The sequence below is a fragment of the Manihot esculenta genome, chromosome 2 (genome assembly GCF_001659605.2).
Source record: "Manihot esculenta cultivar AM560-2 chromosome 2, M.esculenta_v8, whole genome shotgun sequence".
Classification (NCBI taxonomy): domain Eukaryota; kingdom Viridiplantae; phylum Streptophyta; class Magnoliopsida; order Malpighiales; family Euphorbiaceae; genus Manihot; species Manihot esculenta.
The window spans coordinates 1,461,061-1,485,821 of record NC_035162.2 but is presented as its reverse complement, the minus strand read 5'-3'; the positions used below and the strand labels follow the sequence as shown (position 1 = coordinate 1,485,821).

Genomic DNA, 24,761 nt, shown 5'->3' with positions numbered 1-24,761 from the left:
CTGAAAGAGACAGAACTCAGAAGCAGCCAAGCCAAGCAGGCAACCTATATAACGTAGATAATTAAATAAACGAGTTTGTGCTTGTGATGCCTGCAGGAATGGTCGCCTCACCAATAAGCAACCCAAATCATAGTGTAATAGTTAACCCTATTAATCCGTATGCACCTGTCTTCTGCTTGAATATTTATATCCTTTCCAATTCCTGATTACTGGATATATCAGATAAATACAAGGAGTTTTGCTTTTTATATTTAAAGAAAAATAAGAAAATCTCGTCACCATTAATCGTGGAGAGGCGGCCAACAATGGTAAAGAAGGTGTATACAGAAAGGGTTAAAGCTGAAAGGAGGGATGGGGCAAAGGTTTGTGCCTTAAATTAAGCTGAGTTGAGGCCTAAAAAGCAATGAGAAGGGTAAAAAAGAATCTAATCACTGGCTAAAAGCCCAAAACGACAAAAGGCTTTTGCCTAAACTGCAAAACCAGGCAGACTCAACTCAAGGCAGCGGTTTTGGAGGTCACAAGCATGACACAAAGGAGACAGATTGAATCCCAGACGTTATTTTCACACAAACATAAATTGGGGTTGCATCAACATCAATGACCTTCTCTGATTCCAAGATTTTCATTATTAGACCATATATTGTGAGAAGAAGAAAAGAAAACTAAAGAAAATGTGCTAAACCACTTAAACAAAGAAACAAAAGCAGGAAAGATAAAGGTTAGTGCTGTTTTTGACAAACCATGGAACTCTCTCTCTCTTCCTTTGAGAAAAAGAAAAAGAAAAGAAAATCTCTTTTTTCACTGTTTGGGTTCACTCCTTTCCTCACTTATCTGACCACTACAGACACCATCTGGCTCCGGAGCCTGGACCCATATATCATCCAAAAAGGAAAAAACAAACACCCATTGCCTATGCATCAATTCAAGTAATATGATCCGGCAAATTAAAAAAAAAAAATTCAAGTAATATGACAAACCCCTTCTAATCATTTTAGATATTTCTGCTTCCTGATCTTGTCTATTCCTATTTCATTAGGATGAAAAGATGAATTGAACAATTGATTGGACTAAGATTCATTTTTAATTCTCTGATTCAGCATTCTTTCATCTGATTACACAAATATTACTGGATGGGAACAAAGAAATTACTGGTTTGACGTAAAATTTATATGCATAAACAAATATAAACATCTGGTGCTTCTTCTTCTTCTTCTTAAGCTTTATTGCAGAAAGATGAAGCTTTCATAGATTAGACATTAATAAACTAAAAACCAGGTAGTGAGCTTCCTGCCTTAACATCAAACGTCTCTACATCTACTTACCCTAGCCAAAATTCCTTAAAAAATAAACACATTTACAGAACAGTATGGAAAATCATGGACTGAGAATCTGACAAAAGATAATAATAATAATAATTCCTAGATAGAATCATTTCTAAACATGCACAACTCTGATTAAACAGACCCATTTCCCGCCCTTCATTTTAGGATGGTTAAATTCTCAGAGAGAGAAAATTTTCCTTCGCCCGAAGATTTCCTCGACAATTCCTGGGATTTCTCGTAGGAGGGATCACTCACTGATCTTGATAACAGGGTGGAATCCGAATCTGCCCATGAAAAAGGAACAAATTAATTCACTCACAATTTTTTAGTTTTGAATGAGTTGGTCAAATTATTAAATATGTAGTCAATGTACCTCTAGAAGCATTGAATGATCTCTTGCAGTGCAGAATGGCGCTCTGGATCCCATCCTGCTGCTGCAACAGCGAATCATCTCTCCTCCTTGACATTACCGGAGCTGTTGGAGCCGCCGCCACAGCAGAAGAAGCTGATCGGCTTTTCCCTAAATGTTTACAAACAATTCTCAGCCCCGCTGGCAAGTTTCCTTGTCTCACGCTCTTCGCATTGCTCGCTGGAGGAGCTTCTGTACTTTCAGTCTCCGGTTGGCTCTTCTCGGCTGACGTCGTTGATTTTGGCGGAGAAGTTTTCTGCGCTGAAGCTACCGTGGAAGGAGGCGGCGGCGGAGAAGGAGCCGATGCTTTCAGTCCAGAGCCTAAGCTGAGCTGGCCAGAGAATCTCAGTTTCTCTGCGTACCGTTTCGAGACGCGAATGTAAAGTGGCTTCATCTTCTTCAAGTATCTCTGCATTACGTCTTTCGAAAACCGTTTCTCATCTGAAGCAGCGGCGGAGGCATCCTCTGTATTATTCTGTTTCTGCGAGGACTTGGTGCTTTTACTGTTCTCTCTAGTGAAGAGAGAAACTATAGGAACCTCCTCGACCTTGAACTTGACAGTGAAGAACTTGTTCTGCTTGGTCGCCTCCTCTCCTTTCTCTGCTTGCTTCTGTTGTTGCTGTTTGGGAGAAGGAGAAGCAGCAGATTCATTAACCTCGGCGGCCTTCTCCGTTGCGTTCATCTTTGACTTCTTGAACCCCAACATGAACACTCTTAACTTGGTGGCAGATTTCAGAAAAGAAACAGGGAACTGAGGCTTCGAATTAGGCTCTAAGCCATTAAGAACAAGGGAAGAAGGCTCGATTGGGACAAGTTTCCCTTTGAAAAACAAATCATCGGAAGGTGAAAGTGTCAGATTTTGATCCACACGGTCGTTGCTAGAACCAGAAGAGAGAGTGAAGTTGAACTCCGTCTCCCCGTCTGTATCTTCCCCATCTTCGTCATCGTTATCGTCGTTTTCCTCCTCAGAAACGTCTCCATTACTTACCTTCTTATCATGTCCGTCTTCTTCTCCTTCGTCGTCGTCAGGTACAGCGAACTCCAAGTCAAAAAAGGGACCGTCATCATCATCGTCATCGTCGGTTTCAACAGCGTTCTGGGAGACCGCAGTGACGATAGTAGTGGCGCGTGAGTTAACACCGGAATCTCCAGGGCCAACAACGACAGCACCGCCGCCGCCCCTCCAGTATTTGAGCAAGCTAAAAGCTTCCATGGTTGGGAGAGCCAGCCCAGAAGAACACAGGAGAAAAAGGTAGAAATAAACGAGATGAGATAGAAAGCAGCAAGAGAGGGTGGTTGGGTTTGATTTGAGGGGCACTCAGTAGAATGGGAGTTGCAGAATGGTAGTACTGAAAATGGTGTGACAGAGTAAGCAGAGACGGGTAAGCTTTTTCTCCATAAAAAATTAGAGAGAGAGAGATGGCTTTTATTTTGTCTTGATTCGGGAAGGGGGTTGCTAGTAGCTGCAGGTTAGTCATGTGAGACCAGTCTGCGAGTCAGAAACTTATACGGATACGGATACGACTTACCTAAAAGTAAATACTGTTTTTACTTTTTACATTTACTGTATAATTATTTTTCTCCAATATACATATGCGTGATTTATGATAATATTTCATTCAGTATTATAATTTTTATTTATATCTTTTATTATTTTAAAATTATTATGTATTATTTTTTTAATTTTAACATATAAATTATTTTATTTTTTTATTTTTTAAAAAAAATTAAAATATCTCTTAATATTTAATAAAATTTAATATATTTAAAGTGATATAATTAAAAAATTAATAAAAATTATATTTTTTAATATATATAAAAAAATAAAATTAATAAAAATTATGGGTTGGATGAAGTAATTTTTGCATAAGTAATTTAAATAATATTAGAATTAATTTAAAAATATTATTTTATTAAGATTCAATTCAATTAATTTATTTTTATCAATTCTACTGTTTTGAATAAAAAAATTTACTAAATTCAAAATAAATAAAAATTACTTATTAAATTTATCTAAAATTTTATTTAAATCATTTTTTTTGCAAAATAAATAAAAGAAGTTTTTGAAGTTTTAGATACCTATATTATAATAAAATATTCTTTAATTTAATTAAATTATATTTGATCTCTTAATTACTATAATTCAATAATTTATTATCTATCATTAGAAATATGGAAAGAGAGAAAATGAAATGATAAGATAATTTTGTAGAATTATAGAATTAATTATTATATTTAGTATAAATAATGATAAGCGAAAAATATTAAGTAATACTTTCTAATTTTCTCAAATCATAATTTTGAATAAATAGATTTTAGAAATTAACAGAGTTAAAAGTGAATGAATTTTTCTAATTCAAGTTTAATTAAAATTTAAATTTGCAATATACAAAGCATACACTTGGTGATATTGTATGTTTAATTAGTAATTACAAAAAGAATTGGGGAAGGAAGATGGAGGAACCGCGGTAAGTGGAGGGTGAAAAATGCAAGATAGAAAAGAACCCCAGGCCCAGGAATAGCAAGCTAGGTATTCTATCTGGGTTAACCCATTACCCTAGCTCAGCCTCGGTTCATATAGTCGTTACTTTTCACGGGACGAGTTCACTCCTGTAAGGACTATGAATAGCTACCAGCAATCAGCTACCCTAAATGCCCTGCATTAAAATTCACGTGGCACACATGCACACAGGGACCCTTCCCTTCCCTCTCTCACTCCCAACTTATTTCCAATTAAACAAAATCTTTCTCCTCTAACAATGCCATACAATACCAGTAATCAACCAATGATCTGTTTCTGTTCCAGAGATTTTGCTTTGCACAACTAGAACAAGAGAAAAAGAAAAGGCCAAAAGGTTCACAGTCCACACTTGAGAGATAGACGGTTCCACTTTTAATTACAACCACCATGCTGCATGCATGAAGAATCAGAATGTGGTGGGGGATGACTTCAAGCTTGAAAGAAAAGGCCTTTTCTCAATTTCTTGGTGGATAGCAATCGTCTGATGTATGGACAAAACCATTTCATGTCTTATTATCAATACATATATATCTGGGATAATTGTTCTTTGGACCCTACAAAACTCACTCATGCATCATAATCTCTTACATCTTTTAATGGGCCTACGGACACTGACTGACTCTTCTTTGTAGGTCATTACTCTAATCTCAAACAATAGGATGCCATCTATTATCCATTGGACACACAAAACCAACATGGATTTGCATTTGGTGCGCTATTAATTTGAGTGTGGTTATAAAATTTTTTTAATAGGGATGATAATGCATCAATAGGATAAGATTACAAGTGTTGACTATTGGTGGGTAATGCGTAGAAATATTTCTTTTTTTATAAAAAAAAAAAGCAATATATAAATTTTAAAAAAGGAGAAAAAAAATAGAAAGGAGTGAAAAAACTGCAGTTGATGATTTTGCTAATTTGCTTGGCAACTTTTGCCGACGAAAGTATAATTTTTTCAACAAAGCAAGTCAAAAGACTATAAGCAGCAGCAGCAGCAGCCACAGTAGATTATATAAGTTGCAGAAGTTACGCTTTTGGGTGACTTATTTTTGTATTCCATCTCCTCTTTATGCGTATTTGTGTTTTTAACCCAAACCCATTAAATACGAACTTGTGAGATTTTAGGTTAACTTTTTTCAATCTCCAATCTTCAACTGTGACTTAAAAAATAAATTATTAAATAATTTATAAAAAATATATTTTTTAAAAATATATTATTTTGAATCAAACGAGCCCTTTAATATTATAAATTGAGATTAAAAACAAAGTGATGCGCAACCAGCCCTAGTCACGGTAACTAAAAGTATCCAGGACATCACATCACTCGTAGAATAGCGTAGCTAGTGGCTATAATATTTCTTTTATATATAAAATATTAGTTTGTATTATAAAATTGAATGAAAATGATGAGGGTAATCACAATTTCGGCATCTTTTGCCCCCCTTAAGCCTTTTCTTTTTGAGGAAATAGATTAGAGGGTGGCCCATAATTGTCTTTTTCTTTTATTATTTTTATTTTATTTCCTTCTATTGTTTCCACACTCTCTTCTGCTTTCCCCTTTCAGATTTCTTACCCAATCATAAATTCCGGCTCTCTATATTTTTTTATTTCCTTTTTTGGCCCCACAGTTACCCAATACTTACCCATAACTTTCCCTTTTTTTTTATTCATAATTTAATATATTTTTATCAATAAAAACTTTAGACGAGAGTTTTTTTTTTTAATTCAAAAATAAAACACTAAAAATTGTATAACTTAAGAAATTCAGGTTTATAAATTTTACTTTTAGATTATTAAATTTACATTGAACTTATAAACTAATTTAAATAAAAAATTAAATAACTCAATTAAAATTTTAAATAAAAAATAACTAATTCAAATATATTTTTATAAAATCAAACATGCCAGTTTGAACTCAATTTAAAGGTAAATTAGAACCTTAAATTTAAAGAGCTTCCTACTTGTTTTAGTTTGTCTTGTTATTGGCCTAATTGGCAAGAGAGAAATCTATAGCAACGAGAAGAAACTGAGGGCACACAGTGTGCAAGCCAAATCAAGATATTAAAAGGAGCACTTCATTAAATAAATGATTTTAGGACATTAGGTCCATATAACACAACTCATAACACCGACTACCTTTTACCCTATCTCAAACTACAGTACATTTGTCCTAACCAGTTTAAACCATTGAGTTACTGGGTCCTTCTGCGGATCTCTCTCGCATTCTGGATTTTCATGCGTCAATGTACAATTGGTAGTCAGTATCTTGGTGGTATAGCGGGATTCCTTTTGCAAGCACATATATCTTCCCTTCTCATCAATGGCAGCCAAGTGAAGCTTACTCTTTGTTAAAGACCTCCATGTACTTTGCTTGCTTGTGCAGTCTGTAGAAAGAATTGGTTCAAGTTCATCACCAACTGCTTTAAGGCATAGTTTTGTGCCATTCAACCACAGGGGAGTACCATCTCCCTCATGAACCCAATGACTAGGAGATCTGCAACTGCTTGCATATATTCCATCTTTGTTTTCTGTCTGGATACAGCTGCCACTTTGTGGATGAAACATTATATAGGTTGTGGGCGATCTTGAAGTCGGGTCTACAAGACAAAAGTGAAGTCTTAGGATTTTGTAATTCAAGAATCAAGACAAAAAGAAAACTGAATAAAATTGCATATACCTCGAAGCGTGGTCTTAATAAGATCCATCCTCTTCTGGAAATCTTGATTTTTGACGCGGTTCCAATTGTAATTCATGACCCCATATGTCTCCTCTGTACCAGTCTTATTCTCACGGTAATAATAGCTTCCTTGCCAAGCCCATAATCCCCAATCCAAGTCTTCATCAGCAACATAGGCCAAAAGGCAGGCGTAGAAGTGTTCATCACCAAGGCTAAAACCTCTTTGATCTAAACCGAATTCCCCCAAAAACATAGGAAATGGATTCTCATCATGAACAACGAAACCAGTTTGGTTAATGAAGTATTGGGTTTTGCTATAACAAGCGTCATTCACCTTTTCCATCCCCCAAGATTTGCCTTCCCCCCAACTGAAAGCGTACCAGTGTGCCTCGTACACTAACTTGTTGTCAAAGTTGGTCGGCAGATGCTTTTTCTTCAAGAAAGTGAGGTCACTAGCATAAGCTAACCCTGAAGCAAATATTAGAACATCAGGATTTGCCTGGTGAATGGTTTCTCCTCCTTGGAGGATGTATTTATACCAGTCATCCTCATTTGCAAGAGGACCTCGCAGCTCGTTCCGAGTGCTTATTGCTACGACCTGCAACATAAAAAAATGTAATAATCAGTATTACCATGATCATGCATTGGGAACTTCTTTCTAAATGAAATACTACCTGGGATTTGCCTTTAAAGCGCTCAGCTACCAGAGTTAAACCTCGTAGCCACTCGCTAGCATCAAAATCTGGATCACCGAAGAAACCATTGCCATCTTCAAAGCCACAACACCAGGTTGGTCGACTGACCTGGTTATCAAGCACCGCCATTACACCCTGTGCTCCAAACTGATCAATCACAGTTTCAAAGGCTTGAACAAGGGTCTGGTTCAATACATAAGGGTTGTTCTTGGCTATTCCTGCTTTAGCATTTGTCAAGTTTAGAGAATCAAGAGATTCCATCACAGTAAGATTAGCATAGCGTGTGAACATGTGAGTTGCCCAAGTGAAACGGACACAATTGAAATGATTTTTGGTAGTCAATTGTTCTATGATAAACTGCAAAGGCTGCTTGTCAAGACCCTCAGCCAACATGGTCTCCACATGGGAAGGCCAATTGGCACAAGCTAGCTTCACTCGCTGGCCTGTGGTTGCATCAACTATCCATCTTCCATTTGTTGATAAAGGCAGAGAAAAGCAAGGAATTCCAAGCACAAAGAATAATAAAAGCAAGAGGAATGATTGAAGAAATGTTTTCCCTGCCATCTTGATACAATAGGCCTTTCTTCACAATGTTTCTGCTGCATGATCATAACACATATATATAGGGACATAGCCTAAACATTTATCATACAAAATCCTAACCTATTCCTAGTTTATCTCAAACATTGCATCATATGAAATCCTAACTTAACTTATCTGTTAGTATTTTCTGAGATTTGGTAATAGATTTGTGTATCTATTTATAATCTTTGATCTGCAGAGTAGGTGAATCTGGAGGGAAAGTGCTATCCATGGAAATGAGTTGCCAAGGCAAATCTACTGAATCATGACTTAGTAATTATATTTGATATTATAGCACAATACAGTTGCAACAACGAGTCTTGAAATTATAAAGCATGTGAATATCTAATCCCAATAATGATTTAAAAAAATTTTCAAAAATTAATAACCAACCACAGAAATATAAACTCAGTTTGACTCATTCTGCATATCTCCTAGACATAATGTTTTGGAATTTGCTAATAAAACATAATTGCCAAAATGAATTTGCATTAATGTTTTGATTTTTTTTTTCCTGATTTATTTGATAGCCAACTATCCTAAGTTGGGATTTTAGCTCAATCTGTTAAATTTGATTTAAATTTAATTTATTATAAAAGATATAAAAGGCCTAATATATAATGTGAAAGTTTTGGTAACATATTAAATTTGAGTCAGATGTGTAAAATTCTAGACGTATTAAACCAACGTAGAATTTAATACTATCAAAGAAGCACCATATTTAATAAAGTAAGTTTTTAAGTAGAATTTAGTTCACATAATAGTATAGTATAAAATTCTATAATTTCCAATTACATACACATTTTCCTTTTCATTCTTGTTTGATTATATTTTATTACTAACACACGTTTAAGGATATCTAAACAAAATGAGAAATCTAAATGCCTAAAATGTCTAATCCTTAATCATTAGTTACTTATCCCAGTAATTTCTGAATAGGAGTAATAGCCCTTTCATTTAGATCACAAGGATGGGCAACCGATTCAATATCCAAAAGAATCAAAACCCTGAAGTCAATCAGTTTCCATTTTTGTTAAATTCAAAAGAAAACAAAAAATCTGATAATGAATTGAAAAGGTAAGATTTGATTCAATATAGGGCTGATTCTGAAAATCCATTTTGAAAGTGGATTTGAATTTCGAATTGGATCATCCTCTTCCGAACTGGTATTAATTTCCTCATATTAAAATATCAGGCTGCTTCTTCAGCTAGATGAGCTTTACAGTCGGATATTACCAACTTTGGGCCAGCATCTCTTATGATCTGCATGGCATATGAACTTGATGGTCCTCTTAATGGTATTGAAATGCGAACCTGGCAATTTTCAAAATTCCAAAGAAATGCAAGTGAAAATTCGAATTTATACATAAAATTAAATGCCAAGTAAATAAGAAAAGATTATAGCTTCGAGAAGAGACTACTTCTCACTCACTGTTTAAAGAGATCTTCTAGTTCTAGATGATGAGCACCGATTATTACCAAGTAGCTTCATTCTATGAAGTCTTATAACATAAATATAGACACACTTATTTTTTTCTAGTAAGCATGAAATTATCTTACATAATTGCTTATCCATAACAATTAGTGAGGAGTTCAAGGAGGTTTTTCGGGTAAAAGAGTAGAGTTTAAATGAATCAAACCGTTTTAAGTTAATCAAACTCGATAAAAATTCAACCGGGCTTGATTTAATTGTAAACGATATAAGATCAAATTTAATTTAAACTTGAGTTTCATAATATTCCTCTCGTTAAAACTCGTGAACTCGAATCGTTTTCGAATTAATGAGCAGACTCGTAAACAATTTAATTAAGCAGGCTGAGATTAATATTGTAAGAAAACTAAACCCAAATCTTACATACACTTTCACGAGTCAAATCTAAATTTTTTAAAATTTAACTCTATATAGTTTGATAGTATTTTTAAAACTTGCAGATATTCGAATTATTAAGATTTAATAATTTATTTTTTGTAAGTTTGTGAGATAATTTAGATATTATACTTATTAAATAAAATTATTTAATTTTTAATTTATTAATTTTAAATTAAAACTCATTATACATCTAAATAAATTAAACTATTTATAAATTATTTAAGATTATATTTAATAAAAAAATTCGACTCATCTAAATTTATGTGTTAAACGGACTAAACTTAAATTTATTAATATACTGCTTAAATTTAAAATAAAAATTGAATTGAATTCAAATTTAAAATTTTTTTTAATAAACTAAATTTAAATCTTTCAAAATTTGATTCGGTACGTTTCTGCCTTGAAATAAAGTATGAAATGTGAATGATCTTACTGTTGTTGGATGAGCGTAACGGGTGTCCAACAAGGAATAATGTAACGTCACCGTATCATAGCTTATTGAAACGCCTTCGTATTATGTGGCAATGAAATTTGCAAACGGGTTTCAACCTGCTTTTTTTTTTTTTTTTCTCTTTTTTGTAATTTTGTCTGTCATGGGGTTTCGACCATCAGGACTTGGGAGTGCAGTGATACGCAACGTTAGCGCGTCATACCTTACACCGAAACGCCGTCGTATTACTGCCAATGGCACCAAGGCATATTCGTTTAAAATGTTCTGTTTTCTAGTTGGGGGTGCATAGCCGGAGGACTGCAGTCATTCCCTAAATGTCAAAAATGCCCTCATCATCACCGTAGACAAAGGTTTAGAGTATGAAAATATGATGATAAAACATGGTTAAAACTGTAAAACGATGATAAGAATGTCCAAGAATCTGGTATATCGATCAAAGGCCAGGCCTCGATCCTCTGTCTCGGCATGGATTTCTTTGTTCGTGGTTGGTTCTGGTTTTTTTGGGAAAAATAAGGTGAAGTTCCTTATTTCCTTTTTCCTAGCTTGTGTGGTTTAAGAGATAATTAAATATTGCTTCTTGGTTAATGGGTACTTATCTTTCTGTACAAACAACACCGTTGAGGTTAGTCATGGACATTATGTCAAATACTATAGCTGCGCCATCATGAAAAATATTACTGAACTGATCCCTTTTCTGTGGTGTTATATTTGTGTTCATATTTCTTGTATGTTTGCCATTTTAATCAAGCCATGATGGTTTTGTCTTCCATATATACTTCCAAGGGATTTGTAGAAAATTTTGAGATGAATCATTACAAGCATTGAAAATGTCTTACAGTGTGTATCAAGACACTTTTGGTTGATATTTACTTTTATAATTCAAGGTTTTTATCTAATAATCTACTCAAATCTGTCATTATACATTTGTCTTGTTAACTGAATTATTGATTAAGAAGAAATTGCATATTTCCTATTGTTCAGTCTCTAGGTGATTGGAAAAGCTCTAAATACTAAAAGTTTGAATTCCTTCTACTTGACTTCTAAGGAGACAGTAGCCAGTCCCATCAATGAGACCCTTTTGTTATCGGCACTGCAGTGGTGGTTTGGTTGGTGAAATCCAGGAACTAACTACCTAACTCAATGAAATTACTCTGTAGATAGCCATTATCACTTGATAATATAACCAGGTTTATGTCCATCCTACCTAATCCTTCACACAATTCCTCTTCTTCTCTTGACTTCATCTAAAGTCCCACTTTTTCTTCCAATTTTCTCTGCTGGGGTGAATTCTGCAGTTGAATTGTTGGCAGCAAGCTTGCAGGACTATGCAGTTCATTTGATGTATAGGTTGGTACAAGTCTTTCCCTTTTCGTTTCCCGAGTCTCTAAAAGTTGTATCTTTTCAATAGACGGCAGTAGGTAAACAGCTAATACTATAAAATTCAGAACACTCTTGCTGTTGCATTGTCATTACAGAAAGGAAAAAAAAATGCCATGTTCCTGAATCTTAGGGAATGAAATAGTTGTCTTGGCCCTTTTCACCTTGCTTCGATTTGTTATTTTTTGTGTGTACTTTTTTATGAGTGCTTGGATAGCAAAGAAACTGAATGTAGGGTCAAGAAACTCATATATATCCTGTTGTTTGAGTTGTTTGGATGGCATCTGTGGGGTTCACAGATATGGCAACTTGCATGTGCCTAGTTACGTGAAATGATGGGCTTGATGCTTTTGAGAGAGGGCACACAATGAAGATATTAAGGTATGCTACCCTCTCATCAATCTTCTTTATATGCCCTCCACTGTTGGAGGTCCACGCCCTCAATAGGAGGTCAAAAACTCATTTTTAGTTTTTTTTTTCCCTCCTCCTTCGATTTCAAATACTTAGGGTATGTTTGAAATTACTGTTAAAGCAACGGGTTGGAAAAATACTTTTTTGAAAATATTAAATAATTTTGATATAATTATCAAAACTAATAAAAATGCTTTTTTACAAAACATTTTTCTCAAAGCATCTAAAATAGTGCTTTTCATAAAAATATCTTCAATTCAATAATTTAAAATTTTTAAAAAGTGTGGAAATTATTTCTATTTAATTAACATTAAAGTCAAAGTCAAAAATTTTCTTCTCTTTCACTTAATTACTCTAATTCAGTTGAATTATTTATCAAAAAGTGACTTCTTAAGAAACAATATACTTAAACCAAACAAAGCGTTAATGTTAAATTCTTTTTAAATGATTATTATTATTTTTTTTCAATAAGCTTGTTTGTGGTTGAAAATGAACTTTTCATTTTAGCCATAGGGAATCCATTGATGATGATGGCATTTTGTTCCCTTAATTTCTTTCATCTCACGAAAACTATTTTTTTTTTTTTAAAAAAAAACACTTTTGCAGTTTTTAATATTTAAAACTGTCAACAAAATTAATCAGTATAATATATTTTACTAATTAAATAGAAAATTAAGTCAGTTTTAAGAATAATGTCTATATTATAATAGTGAAAGTTGCTTTTCCTGCATGTTGATAACCTAACATCAATTTATTAACACTTCTTGTTTTTAACATTGTAATTAAATAATGAAAAACTTTTTTTTTTTTTTAAATTCTTCATAAAAGATAATTTTTACATAAATAAATGAGCATTAGTTTTGGAAACCTTAATCATTAAGTGTATAGTTTGCTGAGCCTTTAACTCTAGCCATACTTTAATTAATAGAGTATGGCTCCAGTATATATAATCCAATGGCAAGCAATAATAAAATTTATTTTAATTAATTAAGATCCAAGTTTCTTCCTTGTGCTAAGAAAACGGATTTTGAATATTTGATCGCTAATCTACTAACAAATCTATGTCCTAATACCAAAATCATCCTATTTATTTATTATATCTTTTTTTTTTTGTCTTAATCATCCGTGTAATGCCTACAATTTAAGTAAGTTTCAATCTCTTCTTTATTTTTTCTCGCCCTCAATTTCCTTGAAGTTGAACATTTTTGTGTAATCTTGTTTTTTCTAATTTCAGATAACTTTCAAAATTATTATTCCAAATACGTGCTAAAGATTTATTTATTAGAACTGTCATTGATAAAATTAATTTTATACAGATATTAATTTTGGGTATTTAAAAATTAAAATTAAATTTAATATATTTTAATCATAAACATAAATATTATTTTTTTTCAATTATATATATTAAAAGTACCTTTTTAAGCTCTCAATTATAATTCCAAGAGAATTTTTAAAGTTTATTTTAGAATTTAATTCTTTTGCTTTTTTTGGAAATTTTAGAATTGAATTTTCTCCCTTCTTCGATTATACATATTCTTTTGCTTAGCAACAAAGGTTTTCCAGAAGCGTGAGCCTTTTTCTATTATTATTTTTTAATTTTTTGGCCAAAGAAGTATGACCTATCTACCAGTTATTATAATGCCTCAACTACGACTATAATCTAAAGGTCCTTGTTATTCGACGTGTCAGCAATCTACTGGAGCAAGTATGTCATTTTGGTACACTGGCGATACACGTGACTTTCCTTGCCGCAATCTCGATTTCAGAACACGAACCACCCGCTTCTCGAAACGTGTACAAAACTAAACGCCGCAATTTAACGGAGTCCCCTACTACGCGAGATAAATAGATGAAACCAAAGTCGGAGAAGCCGTCAAGTTTAACCGGCGTTAATCCTCCATTCTAAATGTGTACTGATTCGTTTATCTCTTTCCACCTGGACGTTTACGGAACCAAGCTTATAGCTTCGTTTGCCGAACCTATCAACGTCAAAGATCCCATTTTGTGATATCAACGGTCGCGATTCACTCTGCTACAAAACGCTCTTTATTTGGGCCTGGTGTATGCTGTGAGAAGAGTGTAGAGCCTAAGAAAAAGCAAGGAGATTCCCTTGAAGTTTCGCTCGTTCTCCGCTTCCAAAACTTTGCTAGGGTTTAGGGTTTGGCTTTTGTGCTCTGAGGAGATGGCCGAGCATCAGAAGGAGGAATCGGTGGTGGAGTCGGTGATGGATAAGATATCGGAGAAACTTCACAGTCAGGATTCGTCGTCGTCATCGTCTGATTCCGACAACGATGAGAAATCAAAGTCGCCATCGTCTCCGTCATCCTTCAAATCCAAAGTTTATCGCATATTTGGCCGTGAAAAGCCCGTCCACAAGGTCCTCGGTGGCGGCAAACGTATGTTTCCTTTCTCAACCTTTACGAATTGTCTGTTTTGGTGCTTTGCTATGCATCACCATTTCTTTATGTTGGTTCTTTAGGAATGTGTCAGTGATGGTAGGTGAATTTTATTCTGATCCCTCATTATATATCTAGGTTAATTATTGTTTTTATGTCGTGATATATCTGCTGGTTATTGAAGATCCAGATCTGGTGGTTATTAAAGATCTAGATCTGACTTTGCGTCAGTAGATCTGGGTTCTGTAGTTTTGATTAACCGATGTTTATTTCGGCCTAAAAGATAGGAATTTTATTTAGTAGATTGAAAGAGTGCTTGATGTGAAGCTTACCAGTATTCTTCTTCCTTTTGAAGCAGAATTAAGCTGAGCAATCATAAGAGGAGGTTATTAAAAGTAATTTAGTTTTTCACTGGCCAGAAAGATTTCCTGCACGAACTTTGGTAATTTTTTAGAAATAGTTAATTGGGTATTTTGACTAATTCCCATCAAATGTCTTGGTACTGTACTGCATTGCACATTATAAATTATTGATAAATTCTTATATGTTCTACTCAGTTTTGATGACGTCAATCGCGTGCTTCTTTTTTCTTGCATCTAATTTCTATTAATTGTATGCATGAAATAGCTGCCGATGTTTTCCTGTGGAGGAATAAGAAGATTTCAGCAGGAGTTCTTGGTGGTGCAACTGCTGTTTGGGTCTTGTTTGAATTGATTGAATATCACCTTCTCACTTTAATTTGCCATGGCCTGATACTTGCTCTTGCAATACTGTTCTTGTGGTCCAATGCCTCCACTTTCATCAACAAGTAAGTGCTGGTACTGCTAGCAGTCTAGGAATTTGGGTTTGATGCTTAATTTAGTTCTTTTGTTTGGCTTTAGGACCCCGCCACGCATTCCAGAAGTTCATATCCCTGAGGAGTCTGTTCTTCAGGTAGCTGCTGCACTTAGGGTTGAGATCAATCAGGCTTTTTCTGTCCTTCGAGATATTGCATCAGGAAGGGATCTGAAGAAGTTCCTTACTGTAAGTTTTTCAATGTGATTTCATTTTCTGACCTTGCTGGACAAATGTTATCGTAAATCTAATTCGGAGTCTAGGTGGCAATTCTGTAGAAGACTCGTTATGGGCATACTGGTTGATCTTTAACAGACTACTGCATTTTGTAGATGAATTGAGTGTCACTGCCTACTGATATTAATGTGAATTCAACTGTGGTAGTGATAATATGTTGTGACTATTTCTCATGAAATTAGTCTTACATTACTTGGTTTCATCTTATAATCAGTTGTTTTAATATGTATACTGTGTTGATTAAGGAATGTCAATGGTAATGTGTTGATCAGGTTATAGCTGGCTTGTGGGTCTTATCTATTGTGGGGAGTTGGTGCAATTTCCTGACCTTGTTCTATATCGGTATGAGGCCTTATATTTTTTTTTCCTAAATCTTCTGTTTAGTCCATTTATTTTATTTTCTCGTAAGTATAAATTTTGTTGTGTTTCTTAATATGAAATTTTTGGTTCCGCAAGCAGTGTTTGTACTGTTGCACACAGTTCCTGTTCTATATGAGAAGTATGATGATAAGGTAGACGCATTTGCTGAGAAGGCAATGATCGAAATCAAGAAGCAGTATGCAGTTCTTGATTCCAAGGTTCTAAGTAAGATTCCTAGGGGGCCATTGAAGGACAAAAAGAAGGCTTAGAGGAATTTATATGCCTGTTGGTGTGTTTGCACACAATCAATAGCTGTGTTTTTTTGTGAAACTCGGTTCAGTATATTGTAGAACTCTGTTCTTCCTTTTGATTTTAGATGGTTGGGTTCACAATGTGGATGAATTATGAAAATTTTATACTAGCCTGTCTTTTGTGAATGATTTTGACATATTTGTTAAATGTTAACTGGCGCTTGTAAATTGGATTTGAATTTCATTGTGGTTTATGATTTATGAATGGTGCATCGCCCTTAATCGTGTGGGGGGTAGATGGTGGCAGTGGCGCTTGATATAACTTAACATGGATTACGGAAGCTACTTTTCGATGAGATGTCTTATCCAAAGAGATGTGAGCCAATGCTCATCCTCGTTAAAAATTTGGGCAAATTCTCTTTTCTTTGTTCATTAGAAACACAAATGTGGAACTTGATGATCTTAGCTACATCACTCGCAAACTAAATTCCCTAAGGAGGAAGAAAAACCGCACGCTCCTTGCATTAGGTGGCATGGGCAATGACTACCCACCAAGAGTAGCCATTCTTATTCCTAGCATGAAGCATGCTGCAAAACCAGGTCTACCTGAATATACACACAAATGGACTACATAATATTACATGATTCTGAGTTCACAAGCCCTCATCTCTGTTCTATAGCTTTTCAACGGAGAAATGGAGCTAACTTGAATGCGTGCATCTCACAAGAAGTAGGAGAGCTGCTGCTTTTTCCTCGAGCCCCCCTCACCGTACAACTCATTCCACTGCCTCAACTCATTCATTATAGACCCCTCGGAAGAAAAGCTGGCAGCCACCTGCATTTGCAAGGCCAACATGGCTATAAGCTAACAGAATTCAGACGGGAGAGAGAGAGAGAGAGATTTACCTGATTCTTGGCTTGTCTAAAATCTTCCATGTTTAATGGCCTAAGATTAATTACTCTCTCCTCTTTGCCATCTTCTTTTGTATCTGCAGATTGCCCAGACTTCTGGGCTTTCGCAGTTCTCTGTTTCTTTTCCTACAATAAGAAATTTTAAAGGCATGCATGTAAATATAACACTCGTTTTGCTGGAATTTCTTTCATCAAGCCGTTAATTTTTAAGGGTAGAAGAAAAGAGCTTACCATATCCTTTAATCTTTCTTGCTGAATTAACTCTCTAACAGGACGATAAGCAGCAGTTGTGCACAAGTTCTGTTTAGATGGTGATATCATGGTCAAGAAAAAGCATAGATGCATTAGAACACCAAAAATATTGTAAAAAAGAAAAAGGAAAAGAAAAAAGAGCAGACCTTCAGATCACTTCCTGTAAATCCCTCGGTCATAGTAGCAAGCTCCTTGAAATCCAATCCTGATTCCACCTTTTCCTTGGACAAAAGAGTTCTAAATATCATTTCTCTGTTCTCAGGGGAAGGAAGTCCCACCATAATTCTGTCCCATTGTAGTATGGATTAGTGCAACAGATAAATAATGTCAATCACAGTACTAAAAGTCTAAAAGAGTGAAAAATACCTCCTCTCAAAACGCCTAATAATTGCTTCATCAAGGTCAAAAGGTCGGTTGGTGGCAGCAAGAACAAGGATGCGTTCACCCTGCTTTGTCATAAGCCCATCCCAATGGGTCATGAACTCATTCTTTATCTTTCGCATGGCCTCATGCTCCCCAACTCTAGTCCGTTGCCCAAGCATACTATCTACCTCATCCACAAAGATAATAGTTGGGGATACCTTGGCTGCTAGTGTAAACAAAGCTCGAACATTTTTCTCATCTTCACCAAACCATTTTGAAGTGATTGAAGACATGGAAACATTAATGAAGCTTGCTCCAGCCTCTTTGGCAATGGCCTTGGCCAGCATTGTCTTCCCTGTGCCAGGAGGCCCAAACAGCAAGATTCCCCTACAAGGCTTTAGAAGTCCTCCCTTGAATAGATCTGGTCTTCGAAGAGGAAGCATCACCAGTTCCTGAAGGGACTCTTTGGTCTCCTCCAATGCACCAATATCAGAAAATGATACAGTAATCTCATTTGCGGGTATGACCTCTGGCCTTATTCGCTTCTCAAATTCATTGTCAGGAGGCACTTCCTGATTCAAAGCGATTTAATGACATATAAAATAATCAGTCATATCTTTATAAATCTACAGTAAGGCAGAAGATGTATATATATATATATATATATATATATATATATATATATATGGTATCAATTTCCAAATTGTGAGCATTCGGCATTTACAGATTAAAGGTGCATATGCACAAATGCCATGAAAAACAGTAAAACATACCACAACTTTGGAAGCTGCAACAGAATTGTCACCATCTGTCTTTACCCCTGGTGCAAGCTTCTCCGCTTCAGTTCTGTTTTCAGGTTTGGTATCAACTACTGTTATTGGCTTCACACCAATAGTCTCAAGCCCTCTTGATTCCTATAATCATCCACAAGAAGCAAGACCAATATCATTTCTAAGCTAGCATTTTTCATATCAAATTCAAGTATATTTGACCAAGTATATGAAACCTTGGGCGTTTCAGCTTGTGCTTCCAACTTCAGTGTGTCTTTGTCAATAGACTTGCGTTCCTGGAATATATTCAGTCCATGGGACAAACTGTTTCACATATAACATAGAATTCCATTAATACAGCTTTAAAGGTGAGACTCCATTCTATGATTGTAATATTACCTCTTGGATGATATAATAAGTTTTCCATTTCTGTATTCAGGATCTTTATTATTCATCAAATGATAAGAAACTGCAGATATCACAATCTCTTCTATATAGTTGCTTAGAACCATTGTATCCGCCACGCAGATCGAGTCAAGATCATCACAATCAAGATCATTGGATGATAATACTTCCACTATGTGATTTTTATTATCCTGAACTTGGATCATCTTCATATCTGCCTCTAGCTGGGATTTCCAGCTGAGAAGACGGGTTTCATCCTCTGGAGGCTTAATCTCAATGGTATAAGGGAAAAGACTAAGAAGCCTCTCGTCTATATCTCTGTTGTCGTTACCCAGATCCAAAATCTGTGAACCAAGGATCAGCACTGATCCAGATAATTTCTTCAGCATCTTCTCAAACAAACTATATATCCTCTGCGATCTAGATAAGAACCTATCAACATCTCTAAGGTACAGCACAATGGAAGCAGCTTTAGATACATACACCAAAACCTGCATGCGATAAGAAATAAATAGCCCATCAATATCTTCATAGGGACTTGATAAATTAAGCCCCAACATCTAAAGGTGAAACCCTTGCATCAAATGTTTAATTACCTTGTAAAGGGACTGTATAAAAAGCTTCTCATCAAAAGACCAACTGCTTGTGCGCAAAGGAGCTTCAGGTAAGAGGGGAAGAAAGAGGTAAAAAAAAATAAACAAAAGAAATGATGACGCAAGATATGATGAAACTATAAACTAGCCTCAATCCCAAACTAGAAGAATTGTAATAAAACAAGAATCGCAGGTGAACATGAGAACCTTTAACAAAAGAAGGAGAAGAAAGAAAGCAGTACTTTTCAACAGGCAACCTCCATTGCACATAATCTCATGTTTGACATGAAAACAAGATAATTGATGGTTCACTGGCATCTCTATAGCCAAGTACAACCATCAGCACTATGTAACTGAACATTTATCTAGCTACATCTACGTAACAAAATATTTATGATGCATGGGGATGAGACTGCCCTTCTTTTCCATGTTTACAACATAATGAAGAGAGAATTATAAAAAGGACATTCTTTTAAACATAAATGGATTGAAACACATATAGAAGATCTTCCAAAAAGTAAATTTCCAAGTACCTGTATTTGCAGGAGTGTACTGTGTAGCTAGCATACTTATATTAGCTGCTGAGACATTTCGTCGGAGCTTAGGAGCATTAGAGGAATCTTCAAGCCCCCTACAGCAACAGGAACAAGATCACATCTATATATAACTGAACTAGTTAATAATGTACACAGGATCAATAAGAAGAAACTTATCCAACACTACCTTGAAGAAATGTCCACACCACTGTATTGCCTTCGCAAACCGCCTGCAAAATATCATCTTGGTCAGAGACGAGTTTACCAAATTAAAATATAAAATACACTTCATCTCCATAATTAGATGATCTGATCAAATTATTTTGATGAATGCAACATAAAAATAGTGTTACATCTCTCACAGAAATGTCAGTCCCTTTATAATGCGAGGTAAACTCCATGCAATTGTGAAAGAAGGTGGATAAGCACCAGGAGCACTACATCTAAGCCTTGTCAATGACAGAATGAAGTACCTACAGCATTTCCATTGTATGATTTCCTAGTAAGAACTCTTCAACTAAAATTATATAATTTTTTACCATACCTCTTGGTTGTTCTTTCTGGGGACGAGCTGAAAGCGATCCAAGGAAGCCAGACAGTCGCTCCAGTGTAGACTCTGAAGGTGACCTCTTGAAAGACTACAATAATAAATAAATGAAATTGAAAAGCTATATATTTCTGACTTAAATCGCTCTTTCGCCCTCACAAATACACATACAGAAAAATTATAGAAACAAATGAAGCATTATATTTTCTGAAGGCAGAGCTAATTGATTAAAGTTCTATGTACCAAACAAAAACATGGTCAGAATACATTAGGAAAGCTTACCGATTCTTTCATCGCACTACCATATTTGCTCTGAATCTGTAGAAAACAGACCATCATTGATATGCGATCGATCCAAAAACTAGAAACTAACAAAATTACAAGGAGTTTGCAACTGCAATAACTTGCCTTGAGAGAAAAGTCGGTAACATCTAACAACAGCAATTTAGTCTCAAAGTAATGAGCTAAAGCCTTGGCAAGCATTTGCTGGTAAAGTTCTTCAAGAATTTTAAAGAAACATGTGAGTAAATTAATTATAGACAAAGACAGAATACAAAATCCAGATAACCAACCAGCAGGTCCTGAGAGCAATATAGCCCGACTTGCAGGAGCAAGGTTCCTTGTGTACTTGGAAACCTCAGCATGCTTCAAATGAACATAGGCAGCACTTGTAAGTAAAGCCCTGGTCTGCTCGCTGTTAATACAATCAAGAAGGATATCAGAGAAAGCAAAGTTTGACCCTAGGAGACCACTGATCACAGTATAAAAGTTTCAGTAGCCACGAGAAAAAACAAAATCAACCTCCAAACAGACATAAAATAACTTGTTTCGATTATAATAATCACCAAAGGTGTATATTTAATGCCAACGCCCTGTTTTGGGGTGAAAGTGAGATAGAAGAAAATATAAAATATCATCACTTTTTTCCTTCCTATTGTTTGGATGGGAGGAAAATAAAAGGAATGATTCGTTATTTTGATTTTTCTTCGTCGTATATTCATTGTCTCGTTATATTGGAGAGATTCATATCATGTGGATCCAAGGGAAATTTTGTTTATATTGTGTTTATTTTGCTTCCTCCTCTCTTCTGTTTTCAATATATATTTTTCTTTCCTCCTTATTATCCACTCGCGCAAACAAAGGTAAGAAGAAAAACAGGGACTCGTATCTCCGTAACCTCAAATTTTTTTATATCAGGATTTTCTTAATCATTTAAGCTCTGCTCTGACCCTGTTCTTGTTTTCGTCCACCAGTTCATGCAGTAACCCTTACGGTATCTACAAGCATCAAATGCATATTACGGTTTAGCAAATGTACCAAAATTCAACTATTCAAACAGTTAAAACAAAAACAGCATGTCATGAAATGAAAATTTTGGGGTGGGGGGGAAGAAGAAGAAGAAGAGGACTAAAAATTGTGATTAAGGACCTGAGATAGTAGGGGAATTGGTCGAAGGTGACACCAGTTTCTCTGCCATCAATCACTTGCCTCAGCATTTCTCTTTCCAAGTTCTCTGCGGTTATATCATTGAGAGACGAAGCTTTAGCATTCAATTTGTTCTGTCCCGATGCCAACCCCAATCCTACACCTACTCCAACACCAACGCTCAACGCAGATAAAAGTATGTGCTTCTGTTCCATTTGATCCTACTAAACAGAAAAAAACAGAAGACCTTCACTATTTTTTTTCTCGAGAAAATTCAATCCCTATGGAATAGCACGAAACATATAGTGGATAAACATGTCGATAAATGATTTTGAAGGAATTGGATAACAGAGAGAAAAAGAACAAAAACAAAACTTGTTTTTTACTACTTTCTAGCAAGAAGGATGTTGATATTTTGTGACTCTGACAGCAACCGAAAATATACCGAGGTATGCGACTTGTCTCAACCGCTTGTCTGTGTCTGGTGTCTCTGTGTTTTCTAAAGTTGTATATATGGTTTATCTTTGAAATCCTTACAAATGGCGTAATAGCGAAAGTAGCGGATCTGAATACATGAGAGGATGGAAGATAAGAGTGGAAAGAAGCGGTGGCGAGTGGTGGCGGAGGAGAGGTTGTGGAGGTAGGGAAGTTTTTGAGGTTCCTTCCCGCTATATCAGGGTTGTCCCTCGGTTTTTGAGTTTTTAAAGCTGAGAGAATGGTGAAAGCTGCTGAGTGTTCATCTCAATTCGGCTACGTGTCAATGCCCTTACGGTTTTATGTTGCTTTTTTCTCCTTAAAAAATGTTGAGAATAAAGTTTACAGTTATATTATTAGAGATATTGAAAAAATAATCCAAATATTTACATGGATTTTTATTTATATTTAATACATTAATTTTAATCAGAAAATTTTTATTTTATTATAATTATAATTAAAAATATTAAAATAAATTTTTAAAAAATTAATAACTATTATAATATAATTTTTAAAATTTTATATTATTAATAAATATGTAATATTTTAATTTAAATTTTATATTAAAATCAAATATATTTTTTATTTATTATATATAATATTAAATATAATAAATATTTATTATAAATAAATTTATATTATATATAAATAGTATATATTAAAATATTTTTTATTATTTATATTGAATGTTATAAATTATGTATATATATTTTATATTGTAAAAATTTTATTTTTTTATTAATAATATTTTAAATAAAGTAAAATATTATATATTTTAAATTATAATTTTTTTATATTTAAATTTTTATTAATAATTTATAATATTATATAAAAATGAAAATATGAAGTAAACAATGATATTAATAGAAAAATAATATTGTTGTGATAAGAATATATATTTAAAAAATATTTTATTAGTAAAATAAAATTTTAAAAATTATATTTTAATTTATTTTTTTTAATTTAACTAGTTATAATTATGATAAATTGAAAATATTTGATTTTAACATTTAAATTTTAAAAGATTGAATATAAATATCAATTACAGTAAATATTTAAATTTTCTTATTCAATAGCCTTATTATTAAATATTTATATATATTGAGTAAATGAGATATATAAATTTAAATATTAATTTAAGTTTTATTACATTCATAGATTTTAGTGTAGTAATACGGTATTCGAATAAATTTAAAAGAGTTTAAATTTTACTCTTCAATTTTTATTTTTTTTAAAAAAATTATTATTTAAAAAAATTACTATTTAATAGTTATAATATAAAAAAATTCACTAAATAATCCAATGATTATAAAAAATATATTAAAACATTTTTAAAATTTTAAATTAGTTAATCCATTCATTACTTTTAACAGTTAAATATTAAAAAATTTAAAATATCTCTAAATTAATTAATAGACTTTTCAAAAGTCTAAAATTTAATTAATAAATTTTTTAAAATTATAGAGATTAAATCATAAAATATTTAACGGTTAAAATAAACGTAAAAACTAAATAATAGACGTTTTAAACGTTAAAATATTTATTATATTTTTTAAAAGTAAAAAATTAATTAATAAGTTTTTTTCAAATTAAATAATAATTTTAATATTTTCATTTGGAACTAAATTTACATAACATTAATATTAATTGAATAGGGAAATAAATGCCTAAATCATACATCATGAAAATCAATTAAAAATATAATCGGTAAAATATATGTAAAAATTAAACTACTCAAATTAGAATTCGATTCATATTAATAATATTTAAATTTATCTTAAAATAGATTAAAAATTAATATAAATTATTTCAAATCATTTCAAACTCAATTATTATTATACAAAAAAATTTAAAATTTATTGATTTCATATATTTTAATTAATAATTTATATAAGAAATATTTTCTATTAATAATTTTCATTTAAAAATTTTAATATTTTTAAAAAATATTTAAATTTTAATTTTTAAATAAAAAAATATATAAAAAATATATAAATATTATTATAAAATATATATTTTTATATTAAATTAATTATTTATATAAAAAAATTTAAATAGAGTATACTTTACAAATAAAATTCAATCCGAATA

The 24,761-nt window shown here is 33.4% G+C and overlaps 4 protein-coding genes and 1 long non-coding RNA gene across 6 annotated transcripts; 2 read left to right on the top strand and 3 right to left on the bottom strand.

Annotated features, from left to right (window-relative positions):
• Window positions 1-1,145: 1,145 nt before the first annotated feature.
• LOC110610019 (probable membrane-associated kinase regulator 2) lies at window positions 1,146-3,190 on the bottom strand. The gene is made up of 2 exons (XM_043951791.1): window positions 1,696-3,190; window positions 1,146-1,606 (listed from the first exon to the last, which is right to left on the bottom strand). The coding sequence occupies exons 1-2, from the start codon at window positions 2,942-2,944 to the stop codon at window positions 1,479-1,481; spliced, it is 1,377 nt and encodes a 458-aa protein (XP_043807726.1). The 5' UTR covers window positions 2,945-3,190; the 3' UTR covers window positions 1,146-1,478.
• Window positions 3,191-6,326: 3,136 nt separating this feature from the next.
• On the bottom strand, window positions 6,327-8,188 carry LOC110609994 (glycosyl hydrolase 5 family protein). The gene is made up of 3 exons (XM_021749849.2): window positions 7,604-8,188; window positions 6,930-7,527; window positions 6,327-6,849 (listed from the first exon to the last, which is right to left on the bottom strand). The coding sequence occupies exons 1-3, from the start codon at window positions 8,186-8,188 to the stop codon at window positions 6,407-6,409; spliced, it is 1,626 nt and encodes a 541-aa protein (XP_021605541.2). The 3' UTR covers window positions 6,327-6,406.
• Window positions 8,189-10,823: 2,635 nt separating this feature from the next.
• On the top strand, window positions 10,824-12,900 carry LOC110609108. The gene is made up of 2 exons (XR_006349929.1): window positions 10,824-11,041; window positions 12,204-12,900. It is a non-coding gene; the product is annotated as an uncharacterized LOC110609108 (long non-coding RNA).
• A 1,119-nt stretch (window positions 12,901-14,019) lies between these two features.
• Window positions 14,020-16,637, top strand: LOC110609107 (reticulon-like protein B1). Its single transcript, XM_021748454.2, has 5 exons — window positions 14,020-14,711; window positions 15,339-15,519; window positions 15,593-15,734; window positions 16,055-16,124; window positions 16,242-16,637. The coding sequence occupies exons 1-5, from the start codon at window positions 14,498-14,500 to the stop codon at window positions 16,409-16,411; spliced, it is 777 nt and encodes a 258-aa protein (XP_021604146.1). The 5' UTR covers window positions 14,020-14,497; the 3' UTR covers window positions 16,412-16,637.
• Window positions 16,638-16,800: 163 nt separating this feature from the next.
• On the bottom strand, window positions 16,801-22,924 carry LOC110609106 (peroxisomal biogenesis factor 6). Of its 2 annotated transcripts, none has more exons than XM_021748452.2 (17): window positions 22,642-22,924; window positions 22,200-22,420; window positions 21,344-21,465; window positions 21,180-21,268; window positions 21,054-21,089; window positions 20,769-20,862; window positions 20,412-20,454; window positions 20,222-20,319; window positions 19,692-19,753; window positions 19,090-19,586; window positions 18,927-19,014; window positions 18,694-18,834; window positions 17,924-18,492; window positions 17,704-17,842; window positions 17,537-17,605; window positions 17,300-17,431; window positions 16,801-17,228 (listed from the first exon to the last, which is right to left on the bottom strand). In XM_021748452.2, exons 2-17 carry the CDS (start codon window positions 22,409-22,411, stop codon window positions 17,115-17,117), a joined length of 2,505 nt encoding a protein of 834 aa, XP_021604144.1. In that variant the 5' UTR covers window positions 22,412-22,420; window positions 22,642-22,924; the 3' UTR covers window positions 16,801-17,114. The 2 variants fall into 2 exon arrangements, with proteins under 2 accessions (XP_021604144.1, XP_021604145.1); XM_021748453.2 differs by having other exon boundaries at window positions 22,200-22,417.
• Window positions 22,925-24,761: the final 1,837 nt, after the last annotated feature.